The sequence below is a fragment of the Pongo pygmaeus genome, chromosome 1, assembly GCF_028885625.2.
Source record: "Pongo pygmaeus isolate AG05252 chromosome 1, NHGRI_mPonPyg2-v2.0_pri, whole genome shotgun sequence".
NCBI lineage: Eukaryota > Metazoa > Chordata > Mammalia > Primates > Hominidae > Pongo > Pongo pygmaeus.
The window spans coordinates 96,558,491-96,577,696 of NC_072373.2; the positions used below are offsets into that span (position 1 = coordinate 96,558,491).

Genomic DNA, 19,206 nt, shown 5'->3' on the forward strand with positions numbered 1-19,206 from the left:
TCTCACCATCTCATCACTCCCCTCCCCCAAGTTTTCCTTTCAGCCCAAAGCATTAACCAGATCCTAATTTATTTTTTCCGTTTTGGTTATTTATTTCCAACAAAGCAGTTAGACCAGGCCCAACCAGAGAAGAGGATGTCATTTCCTCAAGGACTTGATGTTTGGGGCTATTCTTAGCCCTCTTGCTCCTCAGCCATGTTTTTTAGTTACAGCTGCTGCTGTGCCTTGTGCAGAGGGTACTATTGTGGAGGACCAGAGCCCAGCCTTTCTGGAGTCTTGTCATTGGTACTAGCATTACTCTATAAGAGCACAGGAGACAGTTTTGGGGTCCTCTAAGCCATGGGCTTTCCTTCCCCCAAGACCCTTCCCTTTTTGGCATAATACTGGGCAGCCTTGGAGAGAGAGTGATTGAGGGAGTGGCTGGGGCTTTGGCTTTGGAGCATGGCAGAGCTGGATGAGGAGGGACTATGGTGCCCTGGATGCCATAGGCTGGTAGAGGGAGAAGTGGGAAAGAGGTGCTCTTTGGACCCCAAGAGTTGAGGGAGGGGAGATGGGGAGTGCTCCCCAGCCTCTGTGCTCATTCTGCAGGCGATTCAAGACTGCCAAAACCCTGACTCAAACTAATCTCTTTCAAAAATAAAATGGGTAAGGAGGCCCCCCTGAGGAGGAGCCACTGCTTTGGATCTGGGAAGGGGGAAATGGGTATTTGGTTTCTCAGAGAAGCTCATATGAGCTCAGATATTTAAGACTCATGTTGTAGGGAGAAGGGGGGGCAAGAAACTCAGCACCCCCTTTGCCCACCTGCCCATTTGGACCACAAAGAATGCAGGTCGCCTGTCTCTGGGCAGAGCTCAGCTTGGGCACGAGGAGACAGAGACAGATTTTAGACTGGAGGGCTTCAGGTTGTGAGATGGAGGTGATGACAGAGCCTCTTTCCCTACCCCCACTTTGTGGGGAACCCTTAAAGCTATGTGTCTTTGGGCAGGTTCATATTTGTATCAAGAAGAGGTGAATATATTGGATGGGCTTATGAGGCAGGAGTAACTGGGTTGGGGGTAACTCCCAGCTGGGCTTGGTTTACTTTGAGGTTACTTGGTGTGTTGGGGGAGGGGATGCAGATTCTCCCATTTCTTGAGGTCTGGGAGGAACAGAGAAACCACACCCTCTTCTCTCCCGCTATGGCCAGTCCTGCCCCTCCCCGGAGAGGAGCTGAGGGACTTCTGGTTCTTTCCTGACTCCGGGGTGACAGGGACAGGTGAGGTAGATTCTTTGGTGTATCTGGAATTAGTGGCGTCTCGGAGGGAGCCAACTTGGAGGGCCCTAGGCCAAGGCCAGCTGTTCCACAGTCACCTGAGGGTGAAGGAGGTCAGGCCCCTGGACCAAGGCCTCAAACACTCCAGTTTCCCCCACTCATTCCCCATCACTGAATCCGCCTCACCTGGGTGGTGAGTTCAGTCTTCTCCCCTGGCTTCCCTCCACTCTGAGTCTGGCCTTGACGGCGCCCAGCTCTGTCCGAGGCAGTCCGAGGCACTGCCCAGCATTCCTGGGACTCCTGTTTGCAGAGGAGGCTGCCCGGGTAGGAAGGGTCAGCAGCGTGGTCTGTCTGGTGCCTCCCTCTGCCTCGCATGGCTCCCAACCCCTCCTCCTGCTCCATGCTCCCCAGAGATGGAGAGGGTGGACCCCTCTTCATGCTGCTGGATGGCAGGGAACTGGCTCTAGCTCATTTCTGCTGCCCTTGTTCTTTGCTTTGGGAGCCCCAGTTCTCTCTTCCTGGCTCATGGCAGGCCTTCTTCTGCCCCTGGTACCACATAGCTCTGAAAAGAATTGGCTTCCCTTCTCTGCCTGAGTCTCCTCATTGGTAAAATTGATTGGTTGTAGATTGGGGCTCTTTTGCTCTCTTTGGCCCTGTACCACAGTGATGCAGACTGTCTCCCTGGCAGATTTCCCACATTAGCCCTTACCTGGCCCTTACCTATGTCTCCAGCCCAGGAAGAGGCAGAGGAGGCAAACGATGAGGGCAGCCAGGCCCACATGGATGCCCACCACAACCCCAGGCAGTGGGCTGCTCTCACCCTGGCTGCAAGAGCACCCAGTCTTGGACTCTGTGGACACTGTGCCATCTGTCAGAGAGAGGACCAGGGTTGGAGGTGAAGCCCCAGCCCTCTTCCTCCCTGAAGACTGGCAGCCATGAGTCCTATCAGAGGGGCCTGCTCTGGCCCCAGCCCTACTACCCTCCTACCAGACCCCACTTACCAGGAGTGGCCGGGGACACATCACGCAATGAGACAAAGCAGGCACTGCTATTTCCATTCCCACTGCCATTGAACGCCTGCAGCTTGATCTCATAGAGGGCAGCTGGTTCTGCAGGGAGCAGGGGAATGTGAAGGGAACGGGCATTTCTGGGCCAGGAAGCTCAGTACCTGGGGCAAGATCACACTGAGAAAGGCGGGCCTTGAGTGGCACAAGAAGGTTCAGAGCCTCACCCAGGTCTGTGTAGAGGAAGGAGCTGACACTGCTGGCCAGGAGTAGAGGCCCCTCAAAATGGGCAGCAGGCAGCTTGCGGTGAAAGAGTTTGAAGCCTTGGATGGGCCCCAGCTGGGGTGGCAGCTCCCAGGACGCCTGCACAGAGGTGGCATTGAACACTTTGGTGGAGAAGCCCAGGGCAGCAGGGGCTGCAGAGGAAAACAAGCAAACTGGTTGGCAGTCCCTGCCCACCTGAGGCCAGGGACTTTCCAAGGCTGGAGAGGCTGTCACTCACTGCTGCCCGTGGTGGAGGCAAAGATGGGAGCAGAGTCCTGACTGGCACCCTCTGCTGAGTAGGCCCGCAAATGGATGGTATAGGCTGTGGCAGGCTCCAGGTTGGAGAAGATGTGCTCAGAGGTGCCTTTGCTTACGGCCTCTTGGAGCTCCGGGCCAGATGGCTCTGAGGAGCAGAGCAGCATCTTCTCACTAGCCATGTCCCCGCACCCTCACAAACTGGGGACGAAGCCCCTCTTGGTGCCTGGCTGGGCCAGCCAAGTCTCCAAGGAGAGCAGGGAAGGGAGCTACAGAAGTTGGAGCTAAGCTGAGAAAGGATGAGGATGAGGATGAGGAAAGGGCCTAGAGTCAAGCTGAAAAGCAGTAAGGAAGCACCAAAAGACCATGTACAGAGGCAGCCAGCCCAGAGAACCACAGGCCCAGAGGCCTGGGAAGAATCCAGAAGGGTCTGGGGTCATGGAGGAGACTGGGGCCCAGAGAGTGAGAGGGACTCGCCCAGGACATCAGCAGTCAGGAGCAGAGGTGGGCTGGTGCCAGGGACTCCTGGCCCCTGGCCCTGCTCTGAGCTCAAAGCCCTCTCCACCCACCCACACCCATCTCCCACAGGCCGGAGGTGCAGCACATAGCCAGTGATATCCCCACTGGAGGGGGTTGGCTCCCAGGACACTCGAATGGCAGAAGTAGAGAGAGCCATGGCACGCAGGCCCCTGGGGACAGGGGGTGGCTCTGGGCCTGCATCACAGCCAGGCGGGCACTGGCCTGGTTGGAGCCCGCGCTGTTCTCTGCCACGCATTGATAGATGGCCTCATCCTCAACTGAAACCCCTGCCAGCATCCGCGTACTAGAGAAAGACAAACTCAGCTGCTGGGAGCCCTTTCCCACCAAGCCTTAGTGGAGTGGCCCTAGAGGAGGAGGCTGTGTGGGGACGTTACCTGTAATGGAGCAGTCAGGGCAGAGCCTCCTGGGGGAGGGGGGAATTGCTTGAAGTAGAAGGTAACTTGCTGGGGTTTGTGGATGGGTGTGGATTTTTGAGATTTAGGTAGTGAGTGTTGCATGTAGGTGGACGCCCAGGGTGGGTAGGGGGAGCTACCATTGCCAGTGGGCAGTGGGGAGTGGTGAGACATGAGTACCTATTGTTGTGAGTCAGCCTGATGTTATCCCCAGGACTCAACACCTTCCCATTCTCCAGCCAGACCAGACGGGGCTCAGGAACGCCCTGGGCCATGCAGGTGAAGATGGCACTGCTGCCCCGAGGCTTGGATAAGGACTGTGGCCACTGGACAAACTCAGGGGGAGCTGGACAGGCAATAGCATGGAGGAAGGCGCCGTGAGACCCAGCCTCTTGCCTCCTGCCCTGGACCTTCTCCAGATCCAGGCTCCTGTCAGGGAGCTGGGGTGCTCCAGCACTCTCCCCACCCAGTTGGGCCCTTGGGGCTCACCCTGCACGAGCAGGACGCCCTGCGCTGTGCGCCAGACACGGGTGCCTGGCCGATTGGTGGCGCAGACATAGACACCTGAGTGCTGGACTGACACGTCGGAGATCATGAGATTCTCGGTGCCCAGAACTTGGATGCCCTCCACGCCGATGGAGCGGCCATCTGCAAGAAGGCGTTGGGGGGTCAGGCTGGGATAGGACAAGGGCACAGGGCTCTGAGAGACAGGGGCGGGGGGGAGGCTGTGCACCCAGGCGGCTCCAGGAGACAAGCGGCCGAGGGTGACCGGTGGCAATGCACTCCAGCACTGCCGTCTGGTGCACTGTGAGGGTCAGGTTCTGAGGCCCGGACAGGATCTCTGGCTCCTGCAGCAGCCTCGGGGGTCCCACTGTGTGGTGGAAACAAGCAAATTGGATCAGGAAAGGAGAACCTCCTTCCAATACTCAACTTCTACTCCAAGCACACTCATCCAGCCCACAAATGTCACCAGACCTCAGAGGTGTGCTTTGCAGCTGCTATTCCATCCCCAATTTACAGATTTTAAAAATGACCTGCCCAAAGTCCCATGGGAGTAGCTATCAGGCTGAAGGTCTGGTAGACTGGGGGTGGGGAGAGAGAGGAGAGTGAGCATTCTCCTCCTGCAAACCCTGTGGGTGGCCCCACCTTCCCTGGGCGCCTCACCCTGAGGGGCAGTTAGAGGCACCCACAAAGTTAGTAGGAGGCGCTCCCTCAGAAAGCATGACCAGCCTCCTAAGACCTCAGCCTGCTTAGCTGCTTAGGAGGGATGTAAGTGTTTTCCCAAAGTAACTCTTGTTTTGGGTCTAAATCACATCTTCATTTTATGCCATGCTCCCCTGTTCCATTAGTTTATTCAACAGGTCAAAACTGGGGGCTCCCATGTGCCAGGCAGCGCCCTCACACTGGGAGCACAGTTGTGAACAACATCGTGTGAAACAGAGCTGTGCTTTCCGTAGGCCATCATCCCCATTTTCTTCACTACCTTGTATCATGTGAGAACTTAACGTGTCTTTAACCTTTCATAAATGCCCTTTATTAAGAATGTCTCAGATAAAATGTGTTTCTAAAATGAAAGTTTCTCAAGGGCTGCTCTAAAGTCTTACACATCTTTATCCCTCAAGATGTAAGATTGTGTTTTGTTCATTCATTTATTCAGCAACTATAGATTGAAGGCCTACTTTGGGCCCAGCCCTTCTCTATTTGCCTCTTGCAAGCTGCAGTACAGGCTGTGGGCTGCCTTGGAATCTCCTGGCCTCATTTAAAGAGACTGTGTCCTGCCTGGCCAGACAGTTCAGTGAGGGGAGGCTGGGCCACCCGGGCCGACCCCTTCCCCATGCCAGGCATTGGCTGCGAGCCCCACACATTGTCCCATTTTGCCCTCACCACAGCCTGTGTGCGGAGTACTGTTATTTCCCCCATTTACATGAGAAGATCAAGGATCAGAGAGGTTAAGTAACTTGCCCAATGACAGAGGCACTGGCAGAACTGGGGGACTCCCTGGATCTTGGTAGCACTGAACAGCTGACAAAGAGGATCCCCTCTTTAGCCGCTGTGAGCTCCTTGAAGTCTGGGAAATTCTCACCCTGGTGCACGCCCCGGGTAAGTGCCTGCCCAGGTGTGTGCGGTTGAGTGCATTAGGGGTGAATGGCTTGGAGCCTTGGTCCCCAGCTCCTGCCCCTGGGGAAGACTACTCTGACACCAGCTCCTTTAGGCAACCCTTGAGCCTTCGGTTTCTGGTTGGTCCTCTGCCCTCAACAGGCGCCTGCTCCTCCTGCTAACCTCCTGTCGCTCTCTGGCCATTCGTCTCCCTGCTCCGCGGGCAGCAGAATCCTATGTCTGCTCGATAGCCTTGAGAGACATAGCCTCCTGCCCTGCCCTCCTGCCCTGCCCTCCTGCCCCAGACTGTGAATAGGAACGGGACGCCACAGGCCAGAGGGACCCCACCGGGCTCCTCTCTGCTCTTGCAGAGGAGCCGCTGACCCCCACCCTCGCTTTGAGTTTCTAAGTCAGTTACAGATCAGAAACACAACCGTTCCCCCTTCCCCTGCCAGTCTTCAGTTTAAAAATTATATACCGGCCGGGCGCGGTGGCTCATGCCTGTAATCCCAGCACTTTGGGAGGCTGAGGCGGGCAGATCACGAGGTCGAAAGATTGAGACCATCCTAGCCAACATGGTGAAACCCCATCTCTACTGAAAATACAAAAATTAGCCAGGTGCGGCGGCGGGCGCCTGTAGTCCCAGCTACGTGGGAGGCTGAGGCAGGAGAATCGCTTGAACCCGGGAGGCGGAGGTTGCAGTAAGCCGAGATGGCGCCACTGCACTCTAGCCTGGCGACAGAGCGAGACCCCGTCTAAAAAAAAAAAAAAAGATATAGCCTTCGGTGAAATTTTGTCAGAGATGTTTTGAAAGTTCGCCCAGGTGCGGCGGTGGTGTGCCGTGGTACCCTTGCTTATTTATACCCTGGAGCCTCCTAGTGGCTGATTCAGGCATGACTTTCCCTCACAGACACCTGTGGCATCTCCGGTTTAGGCAGGGTCTAACCTGCCTCTCCTGCTAGGCACCAGCCCCTCATAGGCTCTGCTGTGGCCTTCACTTTGGGCACAAAACTCTCCCACCCCATTTGGCCTGCAAGTGGGGTCATCCTGGGTGTTTCATCTCAGGTACAAAGCTATTTTCATCCTCACCCCAAGAAGGAGATGTGCAAGTGTCCATGCACACATGCACATGTACATGCAAGCACAGACACATACACGAACACATGCACATCTACACGCCATGTGTATGGGGGCCGCATGTTCAAGACACAGGCTGGCTCAGCCCCAACGCTAGACCCTCCAGAGCTCCCACTACCCTCTGGATCAAGTCCAAACTCCTTTCACAGTATGCCTTGCCTACTCGCCAACATTAACTTTGCTACCCTGAATTCTGCCCATTCTGTGGTCCAGCAACACAGAACTGCCTGTGTGAACTTTGTTGTCCTCACCCTTGTGCATTTGTCCAAGGAAATGCCCCCGCCCTGCCCTCCTGACCTTGGCTTGCCTCTCTCCACTCACCCTTCAACACCCAGCTTGGGGTAGCTTACTCCAGAAGCCCCTGACAATCCTTGCCCACAGCCCAACCCTGGGTTCCCACAGCACCACCTTCTCTCTCAGGTTGTGAGCTCCAGGAAGCCAGGGATGGCTCAAGCCTGCTGCCCTCCCACACCTGGCACAGTGCTTAACATGTCATAGGTGCTCAAAATGCCTGCCTGTCCCATGTACAACCACAGCAACCATACCCTCCTCTCTGCCCAGTGCCCACACTGGGCCTGGCTTACCACTCAGGGTCAGCTGGGCATCCTGGCTGTGGTGGGTACTGGCCACATTCCGTGCCACGCAGCGGTAGGTTCCCACGTCAGCCTGGCTCACACTGGTGATGTGGAGGATGCCACTAGGCAGCAGTGTGACCCTGAGGATGCAGAGGTCAGGGCTCCATGGCCTGTGCCCTGGCCCACAGCCCACCGTCCCATTGCACTCCTGGCAGGTGCTCACCGGTGGTTGGCAGTATTCAGGGCTGTGCCATTGTGCTCCCAGGAAATGGATGGCTCAGGCACCCCCTGGATCAGGCACTGGAAGCGAGCAACTCCACCCCGCTCCACCTCAACGGATTCTGGATGTTGGTGGAAGCGGGACAGACCTAGAGGATGGGGGCGCCGCTTGGGCACCTGCAGAGCTGGCCCTGGGCTATCCCCCCACAACCAAGTCCCAGGGCTGGGCCGCACCTCTATGCCCACATCTGCCACATCCTCTTCAGTATGGAGCCCTGCAGCCTCATGTCTAGGACTTCTGTGGGCCATGAGCACTTTGCCTTCCTCCATTACAAAAATTTTAAATCATAGTTTACAATGGCATTGGAATATAGACAAATATAATCCAGTCTGGACTCATTTTTACGTATTTATTATTATATTCATTTTTTTCTTCTGGTTTTGAAGAAGTTAAAACATTTTTGTGGGCCCCTAAAAGAATCAGAGGCTCTACCAGTGTGTACACTGTGTCTAATGGCGGGGCTGCCCCTGCTCAGGCCCACTCTCAGCGACTCTAGGACCCATGGGTGCCTTCTGTGGGTGCCCCACGAACTCTCATCCCCCAATCCCAGGAGCAGCCCTGTCACTTACTTGCCAGCTGTACCCGGGCCCGTCGGCTCACCAGCCGCCCATAGCGGTTCTGGGCCACACAGTGGTACTCGTGGGCACGGGAAGGGAGGCTCCGGCGGGAAGGCAGGGTGGCCAGATGCAGGGAGCCATCTGGCATCACGGTGGCACCACTGTCATTGGCTAAGGCCAGCCCATCCCGCTACCAGGAAATGGACACAGGCGGCTCACCCTCCACCTGGCAGGGCAGCACCAGTGGGTGCTCCCGCACAGCCCCTGTGTCCCCCGGCTCCTGCACGAAGGCCAGCTCGGAGCCTGCAGCACGGCCTGTAGGGACAGCCAGCACAGCCTGGACACGGCGGCCCCCTGAGGCCCACCCTCTGTCCACCACCTCCCCCACGGCTTTGACTCCCTCCCAGCCTTGGCAAGGGGCAAGGAACAGGACTTGACCTTAGGGAGACTTTGGGTCAGCAAAGGCAGAACAAGGAAGAGAGGGCAGGGCCTGGCCATGTGAGGAGCAGGGCGGGCCACTGTCCGGCTGGCGGGTGCGGTGTGGGCCTGGCGGGCCGGCTGTGATTGATGGCCTCTTTCAGCTGGGCCTTGGCAACGGGGAGGGGGTGGGGCGCGCACAATGGTGAGGTCAGGGGCTGAGGTGTGGGCATTGTGCTCCTCAGGGAACAATGGGATCGCCCCCTCCTCCCCCACTGGCCCATCTGCCTGTCTGCCCGCAGGGTCAGCTTCCCAGGACTCCTGGCTCTCCCCCTTCCCCCTCCCACCACCAGGACCCTGGCCTCTGAATAGGGAAGGAACACACTTACACTCACACACACTCATTCATGGACACACACACACTTGGATTAAAAATCACAACCTCACTGGCCACCAGGTCTTCTAGACACAGACAGATTCCATCCCAGACACACACTCAAGGAGGCCCCAAACACAGGTCACCCATAGATGTCCCTACAGACTCAAAGTCACAAATACATAAGCACAGGGCCACAGACACTAACAGCACAGGCCCAGAAATGCATGAGCAGAGCTGTGAACCCACAGCCTCCCTTCCCACACACCCCCATAAATACAATAACTCAGCCTGTAAGGCTGAGCCAGGACCCCCAGCAGATGGGGTGGATGGGCGGGCAGACAGAGCCTCCAAGGGGCACATGGGCAGGGGGCTCAGCCAGCCTTGTTTGGCTCAGGGACATCTGTGGGGAAGCCTCTGGGGCCCCGCCTCTGCATGCCCCGCAGTCTGCTCAGCCACTTGCCTCACGTGGCCCCCAGGTCCCCTTCTAGCCACTGCGCCCCAAAGCCTGGGCTCCTAGAGCACCCCCCATGGCTCTCCCGCAGCCCTGCCTGCCGCTCCTGCTCACCCCTCTCCTCTGCTGTCCTCAGGGTTTCTCCACCTCCACTCCGGCCACCTCCATCCCTCTGTTCCCCCAACCTTGCCCCCCAACTCTCCCACCCCTATGCCTGCCTCTTTTTCTTCCCCGTCCCTCTGCCCTGGCTTTCCCTATGGCCCCCATAGCCCATCCTCTTACCCCAGCCTGGGAGCAGCAGCAGCAGCAGCAGCAGCCCCATGTCCCTGCCAGGCCCAGCCCCTCAGCCTGGGCAACTTCCCCAGCAGCCCCAGTCTCCTGCCTTCAGCCTGGGGGCCCTTGGGCTGTGGGCATTCCCCACCCCGCACTTTGGCGCACAATGTGGAGGCCCTGGTCTTGCTTTGGGGAGCCCAGGTTCTGGCGCGCCAAGCTCTGGGGTCAAGGCTGAAGGCTAATGTCCTTGCCTTCGTGTTCCTGGAGCTGGGTCTCTCTCTGCTTTCAGCCTGAGCCCCCTCCCCACTCCTATCCCCACTGTCCCCTCCTCCCAGGGCCAGGACCCAGACACTGAGACAATTGGGGCGGGGAAAGGGGGTGAGGGCCAATGAGAGCAGGGCAAAGTTGGGGGGTCAGACCCGCCCCTTTCTCAGCTTCCAGAAATCTCTCCCAGCCCATCACCCACCCCTTACTCCCTCTCAAACTTTGACTGAATGAGAGTGAAGTTCTAGGAGGAGTTGGGGCATCCAGTCCCCCAAGCCCATCCCTGGGGATCCACGTCCTGGACAGGGGTGGCTTGGAGTCTGATTTGGGGGTCCTGGGGAGGGGTACAGAGCCCTCACTCTCCTAGTAGAGTCGCTGTCCCAGGTGCTGAGCCTGGGCCTGAAGTGGGGGACCTCATCCCATTAGTTCAGTCCCAGCCCCGCAGCCCCAGCACCATTCATAGTGTCACTTTCCAAAGCTGTTCTCTCTATTCTTATTGGGACAATGGATTGGGGCCGCCAGGGGCCGGGAGGCTGCCAGCCAGTGGGAGGTGGAGGACCAGCCCCATCCTAAAGAGAAGAAAAAAACCCAGGCCTCCCGCCCCTTGCCAGGCTGGCCACTTAAAACATGCAAAAAGAGGGACTACCCTTCCGCCAAAGGAGCCTGGGACTCAGGCAAGAGCTGACTTTGAGACTTGCTATTTCTGGAGGATACCCTCCCCTAAACTCTACCCTACTGAAAAAGAGCATAGCTTAGGAAAGATGACAGGGGTACCAGGGATGTATGGGAGTATCTGTGAGAGGCAATAAGGGGGAAGGCTGGGCTGGGGGAGTCTCGTGTGGCAGAGAATGAGGCCCCATCACCCAGCTTCCAACCCTAGGAGCTCCAGCCTGTCTGGCCCCTGACTCAGTCTCCCCCTGAATCCCAGTCCCCTTGCCCGCTCCCGTCAGCCTCTGCATCTGGCCTTGCCCTGCCCACTTGAGGCTGCCCCTTGCCTCTTCAGCACAAACTCTCACCCTCAGTCTTCGCCCCTGCTTGCTCAGCTGCCTCTCCGGCTTGTCCCACCTTGCTCACAGGCTTCAGAATCAACTCAAGCCATTGTCCCTCCCAACTCAGCCTCCTCCTCCCAGACAGCAGTCCTTGGTGTCTGTGTCCCAGGACGAGGCTACCCCTAGCAGAGACCTCCGTGGGACAGGAGAGCGAGCAGCCTCCCCCTGGGGCCTCCTCGTCCCAGCCCTGCATCTCTCTGTCCCGGAGCCTCCTATGAGGGTTCCCGCTGCTTCCCCAGAGGGGACCCCTGAGTCACGGCGGTGGCCTGGGTAGGGAAAGGCGCATAGGCCCTGGGGTCAGACGTGGAACAAATCACTAGCTGCGTGTCCTTGCGTAGGCAAATTTGCCTTTCTTTTTTTCTTTTTCTTTTCTTTTTTTTTTGAGACAGAGTCTCACACTGTCGCCCGGGATGGAGTGCAGTGGCGCGATCTCAGCTCACTGCAACCTCCGCCTCTGGGTTCAAGTGATTCTCCTGTCTCAGTTCCCCGAGTAGCTGGGATTACAGGTGCCCGCCACCACGCCCGGCTAATGTTTTGTATTTTTATTAGAGGCAGGGTTTCTCCATGTTGGCCAGGCTGGCCTTAAACTCCTGACTTCAGGTGATCTGCCCACCTCGGCCTCCCAAAGTGCTGGAATTACAGGCGTGAGCCACCACTCCCGGCTGGATTAGTGACCTTAAAAGAGGAGGAGAGATCTCTCCACGTGCACATACTAAGGAAAGGTGCGTGGTGACTCCAAGGAAACTCAGGCCTCTGCAAGCCAGGGAGGGGCCCTCGCCGGGAACGGGATTGGCCGGCACCTTCAGGCTTGGACTTTCCAGCCTCCAGTACTGTGAGAAATAAAGTCCTGTTGTTTAAGCCATGTAGTGTCTGGTGTTGTGGCAGCCCGAGCTGACTCAGACACCCCATCTCCCGGCCAGCTTCCCCTGCTGCTGTCAGAACTGCCCACTCTCCAACAGCTACTGAGAAGATGCATCACTGACTGCGCCACTTGCCTGTCACCTCCGAATCCACACTCCAGCATGGCTCACAGGACTAAACAGCCATCCCATCTTAGCCTAGTGATCCTCGCCTCTCTGCCATCTGTTCACCTGTAAGAGGGGAGAAGGTCAAGACCTGCCTTTCACAGTTGCAAGGACAAAGTGAAATGCGGTGCTAAGGGCCAAGCACTTCCTCTTTTTTTAGAAGAGATAAATTTATTTTTTGAGACAGGGTCTTACTCTGCTGACCAAGCTGGAGTGCAGTGGCAAGATCACAGCTCACTGCAATCTCCACCTCCTGGGCTCAAGTGATTCTCCCACCTCAGCCTCCCGAGTAGCTGGGACTGCAGGTGTGTGTTACCACGCCAGGCTATTTTAAAAATTTTTTCATAGGTATGTAGAGAGAGGGTCTCACTATATTGCCCAGGCTGGTCTTGAACTCCCGGACTCAAGCGATCTCCCCACTTCAGCCTCCCAAAGTGCTGGGATTATAGGCATAAGCCACTGTGCCTGGCCCACTTCCTCTTTTTTTCTAGGAACAGCTTTACTGAGATATAATTTACATAGCAGAAATTTCACCCATCACCCATTTAAGGAATTCAGTGTCTTTCTGTATATTTTCAGAGTTGCACGACCATTACCACAATCTATTTTAAAACATTTCATCACCCCAAAAAGAAACTTAGTACCCACTAACATTCACTCCCCATCTGCCCTCTCTCAGCCCCTGCCAATCACCATTCTTCTTTCTGTTTCTATGAATATGGCTACTCTGGGTACCTCATATACAGTGGAATCATATGATATTTGTCCTTTCGTGTCTGGCTTATTTCACTTAGCGTAATGTCTTCAAGTTTCATCCATCTTGTAGCCTGTCTCGGAACTTCATTCTTTCTAATCCCTGAATCAGATTCCATTGCATGGATAGACTGCATTTTGTTTATCTGCTCATCAGGAGACTGACATTTGGGTTGTTTCCACTTTTTGGCTATTATGAGCAATGCTGCTACAAACATCCGTGGAAATGTTTTTGTGTGGACGGATGTCTTCTATTCTCCTGGGCATGCGCCTAGGAATGGAGTTGCTGGGTCACATGGTAACTGTATTTTGAGGAACCGCCAAACTGCCTTCCACAGTGACTGCAGCATTTTACGTTCCAAGCACTTCTTTTTATAACACTCAGGATAGGAGTTAACTTTTATTGGTCCCAGGCCCCTTTGAGAATTTGATTAAAGCCTCCCTCCTGCCACCAAGGGGATAGACCCACACTCCCTGGAACGCTGGCAAACGCCGTCCTGACGCAGGCTAGGAAGCTCCATCCCAGGGATGGAGCCCGGAATAGCCTTGGAGCTCAGGAAACGCTGCCAACATGGACTTGCTGAGAACTGCCCTCCTTCCCTCCCTCTCCAACAATTGCCTATTGGCTCAACCCCGAACAGTCCTCTGGCGTCATCTGAGGTTTCACAGCTGCCCAGGCTTTCCTGGAATAACGTCCCTGGAAAGTCTCAGCTGGCAGATAGAATCCCCCGAAGAGTCCCCAAGCACGCCCAGGACACTGTCTCTTTTCTCAGCCACCTCCTCTCTCCTCTCAGCCTGGTCCTCTGCCTCTCTCCGAGCCTTTTTTCTGCCTCTTCCCTTCTCTGTCCATCTCCATCGACCTTCCCATCTGTGGTCGGCAGAATAGGGCCCTGGAGAGATCCAAGTCCTCATCCCCGGAACCTATGAATGCGCTAAATTACCTGGCGGGGAGGAATTAAGGTTGGTACAGCTGATCCTAAAGAGGTGCTCCGGGATTATACAGGTGGGCCCAATGCCATCATGAGGGTCCTTAAAAGCGGAAGAGGAAGGTGGAGGAGAGGAGAGGGAGATGTGGCCGCAGAGGAGAGCCAGAGACGCGATGTGCAGGAGGAAGGGGTCACAGCCAAGGATGCCGGGCCTCTAGAAACCGGAAAAGGTGAGGAAGCGCATGCTCCCCTAGAGCCTCCAGAAGGAAACGTAGCCCTGCCAACGCCAATTTTAGGCCAGAAAGCCCTGTCAGGCGTCTGACTGCAAAGCTATCAGATCAGACATTCATGTTTGAAGCCCTTATGTCTATGGTAATCTGTTACAGCCCCCGCAGGAAACGCACGACTCCTGTGGGCTCCGTCTCTGATGTTCAATCCAGGGCGGGGCATTTCACACCGGCTTTCATGCGTGTCTCCCCCGGAGCGAGCTCCAGGAGGGCGGGGACTTTGTGGTGCTCCCAGCTATGTGCCCAGAGCAGAGTCTGGCACAGGATGGGCTCTCAGTTAATGTTTGTTAAGGGGAAGAGGTGCCGGGCGTGGTGGCTCGCGCCTGTAATCCCAGCACCTGATCACTTGAGGTCAGCCTGGGCAACAGGGCAAAACCCCATCTCTACAAAAAATTAGCCGGGCACCTGTAGTTCCAGCTACTCGGGAGGCTGAGACAGGAGGTTCATTTGAGCCTGGGAGGCAGAGGTTGCCATGAGCCAAGAAAGCGCCCTGCACTCCTGCCTGGGTGACAGAGTGAGGACCCTGTCTCAATAAAGAAAAAAAAATTACAAACGTTTTCTTCATAACCACAATGCCATTATCATATATGACAAAATTTCTTAATAATTCCTTAATATCATCTAATACCTAGTCCTTAACCAAATATCCCTGATTGTCTGAAAAATGTCTTTCTACTGTTTTTCTGTTTTGAATCAAACACAAGGTTTATACACTGCATTTGATTATTGTGTCTCTTAATGATCTTATCAAAGGTAAACACCCCCAACCCTCACCCTTATATGTCATTGAATTGTTGAACAGACTGGGTAAATTTTCCAGTAAAATTTTGCATGTTCTGGATCTGTCTGATTTGTGTGTGTGTGTGTGTGCTATTGAATACGTTCCTCTATAAATGGATGTTGGCTCAGAGGCTTGGTTTATTCAGGTTCCACTTTTAGGCAAGAAGACTTTATTGGTGGTATTTTATGCTGCACACTGCATTCAGGAGATGCACAATATCTGGTTGTCTTACTGTCAGTGATTCTAAAATTGATTAGGGGCTACAGGTGCTGATAACCTGATCCCTCCAAGATTCCTTGTCAATCTTTTCTTTTTTTAATTTTTTTCTTTGAGATGGACTTTCACTCTTCTTGCCGAGGCTGGAGTGCAATGGTGCAATCTCAACTCACTGCAACCCCCGCCTCCTGGGTTCAAGTGATTCTCCTGCCTCAGCCTCCTGAGTAGCTGGGATTACAGGGGCATACCACCACACCCAGCTAATTTTGTATTTTTAGTAGAGACGGGGTTTCACCATGTTGGCCAGGCTGGTCTCAAACTCCTGACCTCAGGTGATCCACCTGCCTTGGCCTTCCAAAGTGCTGGGATCACAGGCGTGAGCCACCATGTCTGGCCCTTCGTCAACCTTTTCTTTCTTTCTTTCTTTCTTTTTTTTTTTTTTTAAGAGACGAGGTCTCCCTGTGTTGCCCAGGCTGGAGCGCAGTGGCTATTCACAGGCACAATCATAGTTCTCTGCAGCTTCAAACCCCTGGGCTCAAATGTTCTCCCTCTGCAGCCTCCCAGGTGGTTGGGACTACAGGCATGTGCCACCACACTCAGCCTCATCAACCTTTTATCCAATAGTCATATCTATTGGTAATAATTGCCTGACAGTTATTTCATTAGGGGTTGCAAAATGCTGATTTTCCAGTTCTGTCATTCCTTTCTCATTTATTAACTGAAATTCTTCTGTAAAGAATGTTCCCTCATCAACTAGGACAATTTGGTAACCCTGAAATTCAGTTCACATGGGAAAGAAGGGAGAGTGCTTAGTTTTTTCCTTTGTTTGCCAATTTTCAGAGTAAGGAGTTGGTACTCTGTCCAATGTGTTTCTTTTTCTCTCTCCCTTTATCCATCTTCCCTTTAGTACAAGTCTCTTTAGTGGGAGTTTGCACTGATACTTTTTTTTTTAATTCAGTGTTTCTGCTGCAATCTCTCTGAGGTTCAATTTGTCTCTCTTAGGCCAGTGGGAGTTCAGTGTCCGTTTGCTATTCCCCCGTTCTTTGTTATCTTTGCTTTCTGGAACCATCTGCCCCAGTCTCATTCAGAGTATTTTCTCCCCCAGACCTGAGATCAACCATTCCTCCAAGGGTGCCAGGATTTTTATTCAATTAGTTTTATTTATACTAAAATACTTTTTCTTTTTATCTGGAAATATTGACCCCTAATATATGCACTGTTATACAATATGCCATTAAATAGTTTCAAGTAATAACACCCATATTACCTTTAACAAAACATTGCCAAATGAAGTATAAGATATCTTTATTCTTCCTTGGGGAAAAACTAAGTATTACAAAATTCTCACTGTACAAAAAAAAAAAAAATACAAAGATAAACTGTTCTTCATCAAAATGTAAAGCCTGGGCCAGGCGTGATGGCTCATGCCTATAATCCCAGCACTTTGGGTGGCCAAGGCGGGCAGATCATCTGAGCTCCAGAGTTCGAGACCAGCCTAGTCAACATGGTAAAGCCCTGTCTCTACTAAATATACAAAATCGGCCAGGCGCAGTGGCTCACGCTTGTAATCCTAGCACTTTAGGTGGCTGAGGCAGGTGGATTGCCTGAGCTCGGGAGTTCGAGACCAGCCTGGGTAACAACAACAACAACAAAATTATCCGGGCATGGCAGCATGCACCTATAGTCCCAGATACTCGGGAGGCTGAGGCAGAAGAATTGGTAGAGCCCGGGAGGTGGAGGTTGCAGTGAGCTGAGATCGCTCCACTGCACTCCAGCCTCGGTGACAGAGGGAGGCTCCGTCTCAAAAAAAAAAAAAAAAAAAAAAAAAATTTAGCTGGGCATGGTTGTACACACCTATAATCCCAGCTACTTAGGAGGCTGAGACAGGAGGATCGCTTGAACCCTGGAGGTGGTGGTTGCAGTGAGCCAAGATTGTGCTACTGCACTTCAGCCTGGGTGACAGAGTGAGACCCTGTCTCAAAAAAAGAAAAAAAAAATTAAAACCTTTGTGCTTCAAAGGATGCTTTTGACAAGAAAGTGAAAAGACAACAGAATCAAATATTTGCAAACTATATATCTGATAGGAAACTTATGTCCAGATTAAAAGAAAAACTTGTACAACTCAATAATTAAAAGGCAAATAACCCAGTTACAAAGTGAGCAAAAAATATGAATAAACATCTCTCCAAAGAAGATATGCAAATGGCCAGTAAACACATGAAAAGAAACTCAACCTCATTGGCCATGGGAAAATGCAAATCAAAGCCACAATGAGATACCACATCATACCCAGTAGGATGGCTATAGTAAAAAAAGACAGATAATAACAAGTGGTGGGGATGTGGAAAAACTGGAACCCTTTATAGACTGCTGGTGGGAATGTAGAATGATGCAGCTACTGTGGAAAACAGTTTGGCAGTTCCTTCAAAAAGTTAAACATAGAGTTACCGTTTGACCTAGTAATTCCATTCCTAGATATCTATCCAAGAATATCGAATGTATATGTCCACACAAAAATTTGTACATGAATGTTGATAGCCATATTATTCAAATAACCAGAAGGCATAAATAGCCCCCCGCCCAGTGTCCATCAACAGATGAATGGATTAACAAAATGTGATAGATCCATACATTGGAATATTATACAGCCATAAAAAGGAATGAAGCCAGGTGCGGTAGCTCACACCTGTAATCCTAGCACTTTGGGAGGCTAAGGCTGGTGAATCACTTGAGCTCAGGAGTTTCTGATCAGCCTGAACAACATGGCGAACCTCCATCTCTACAAAAAATTAAAAAGAAAATTAGCTGGGCGTGGTGGCACACGCCTGTAGTACCAGCTACTGGGAAGGCTGAGGTGGAAGGATTGCTTGAACCTGGGAGGCGCAGGTTGCAGTGAGCTGATATTGTGTCACTACATTCCAGCCTGGGTGACAGAGTGAGACCCTGTCTTAAAAAAAAAAAAAAAAAAAAGAAAACATTCTGCTAAGTGAAAGAAGACAGACACAAAATGCAACTGAATATGGCTCTGGATGCTTGCTGCTTGCAGAGTCCAGTAAACAAGAGCAAGGTCTGGTAGAAAGAAAGTGATTTTAGGCTGGTCCGAGTGCAGTGGTGTTTACAACTCATTGATCACAACCAGTTACAAATTTCTTTGTTCCTTCTCCACTCCCACTGCTTCATTTGACTAGTCTCAAAAAAAAAAATTTTTTTAAAGAAAATGATTTTATTAACCAAAACTAGTAAAGGGGAAGTGACCAGATTCCCATCCAAAGCAACCACTTTGATTTTTGCGGGGAAGGCAGGGATTAAAAAAAAAAAAAAAGAAAGAAAAAAGAAAAAAAATTGATAAGGAAGGCATGCAAGAATTGAGCTGTGTCTTGTTCTGGTGGCTAGCTCGAGTCCCAGTCCACCTGGATCTCAGGCGGGCGTCATCTCAACAATGGCTGGGTTGTTAACTAGCAACCTTGAAGTAATCTCTGGAATTTTGCAGCTGGGTCTCCGGACTTGGTTCATCTATCTCAAGATTAGCCCCTGGAACCTTTAAGAAGGCACATAATTAGACACTAGCATATAGTTAGATAAATGTGAAGGGAATATATACCATAGGAAAGGGAAGGATGTGGAGTCTATTTTAAGGCTAAGACAGAAGGCTTCTGCAGTTCTCCTCAAGATTATACCTTAAAACCCAACAGAAAAAAAAAAGTTTACAGGAGGCTGCGGCAGAAGAATCGCTTGAACGCGTGAGGCAGAGGTTGCTGTGAGCTGAGATCACGCCATTGCACTCCAGTCTGGGCAACAAGAGTGAAACTCTGTCTCAAAAAAAAAAAAAATAAATAAATAATAATAATAATAATAAATTAACTTTAAAAAAAAGGCTGGGCGCGGTGGCTCACGCCTGTAATCCCAACACTTTGGGAGACCAAGGCAGGTAGATCACCTGAGGTCAGGAGTTCAAGACCAGCCTGGCCAATATGGTGAAACCCCATCTTTACTAAAAATACAAAAATTAGCCGGGCGTGCTAGCGGGCGCCT

At 52.8% G+C, this 19,206-nt stretch overlaps 1 protein-coding gene across 1 annotated transcript; it reads right to left on the bottom strand.

Annotated features, from left to right (window-relative positions):
• Window positions 1–67: 67 nt before the first annotated feature.
• Window positions 68–10,234, bottom strand: LOC129016850 (immunoglobulin superfamily DCC subclass member 3-like). Its single transcript, XM_054456594.2, has 11 exons — window positions 9,883–10,234; window positions 8,366–8,668; window positions 7,526–7,884; window positions 4,197–4,578; window positions 3,888–4,053; window positions 2,759–3,598; window positions 2,484–2,672; window positions 2,254–2,361; window positions 1,973–2,120; window positions 1,439–1,568; window positions 68–1,350 (listed from the first exon to the last, which is right to left on the bottom strand). Exons 6-11 carry the CDS (start codon window positions 2,955–2,957, stop codon window positions 1,321–1,323), a joined length of 804 nt encoding a protein of 267 aa, XP_054312569.1. The 5' UTR covers window positions 2,958–3,598; window positions 3,888–4,053; window positions 4,197–4,578; window positions 7,526–7,884; window positions 8,366–8,668; window positions 9,883–10,234; the 3' UTR covers window positions 68–1,320.
• Window positions 10,235–19,206: the final 8,972 nt, after the last annotated feature.

Coding starts and splice junctions, on each gene's coding strand:
- LOC129016850 (XM_054456594.2), bottom strand. CDS start 2,957: ATGGCTAGTGAGAAGATGCTGCTCTGCTCCTCAGAGCCATCTGGCCCG. Junction 2,362..2,483: donor CTTCCTCTACACAGACCTGG/GTGAGGCTCTGA, acceptor TGCTCCCTGCAG/AACCAGCTGCCCTCTATGAG. Junction 1,351..1,438: donor AGACTGAACTCACCACCCAG/GTGAGGCGGATT, acceptor CTTCACCCTCAG/GTGACTGTGGAACAGCTGGC.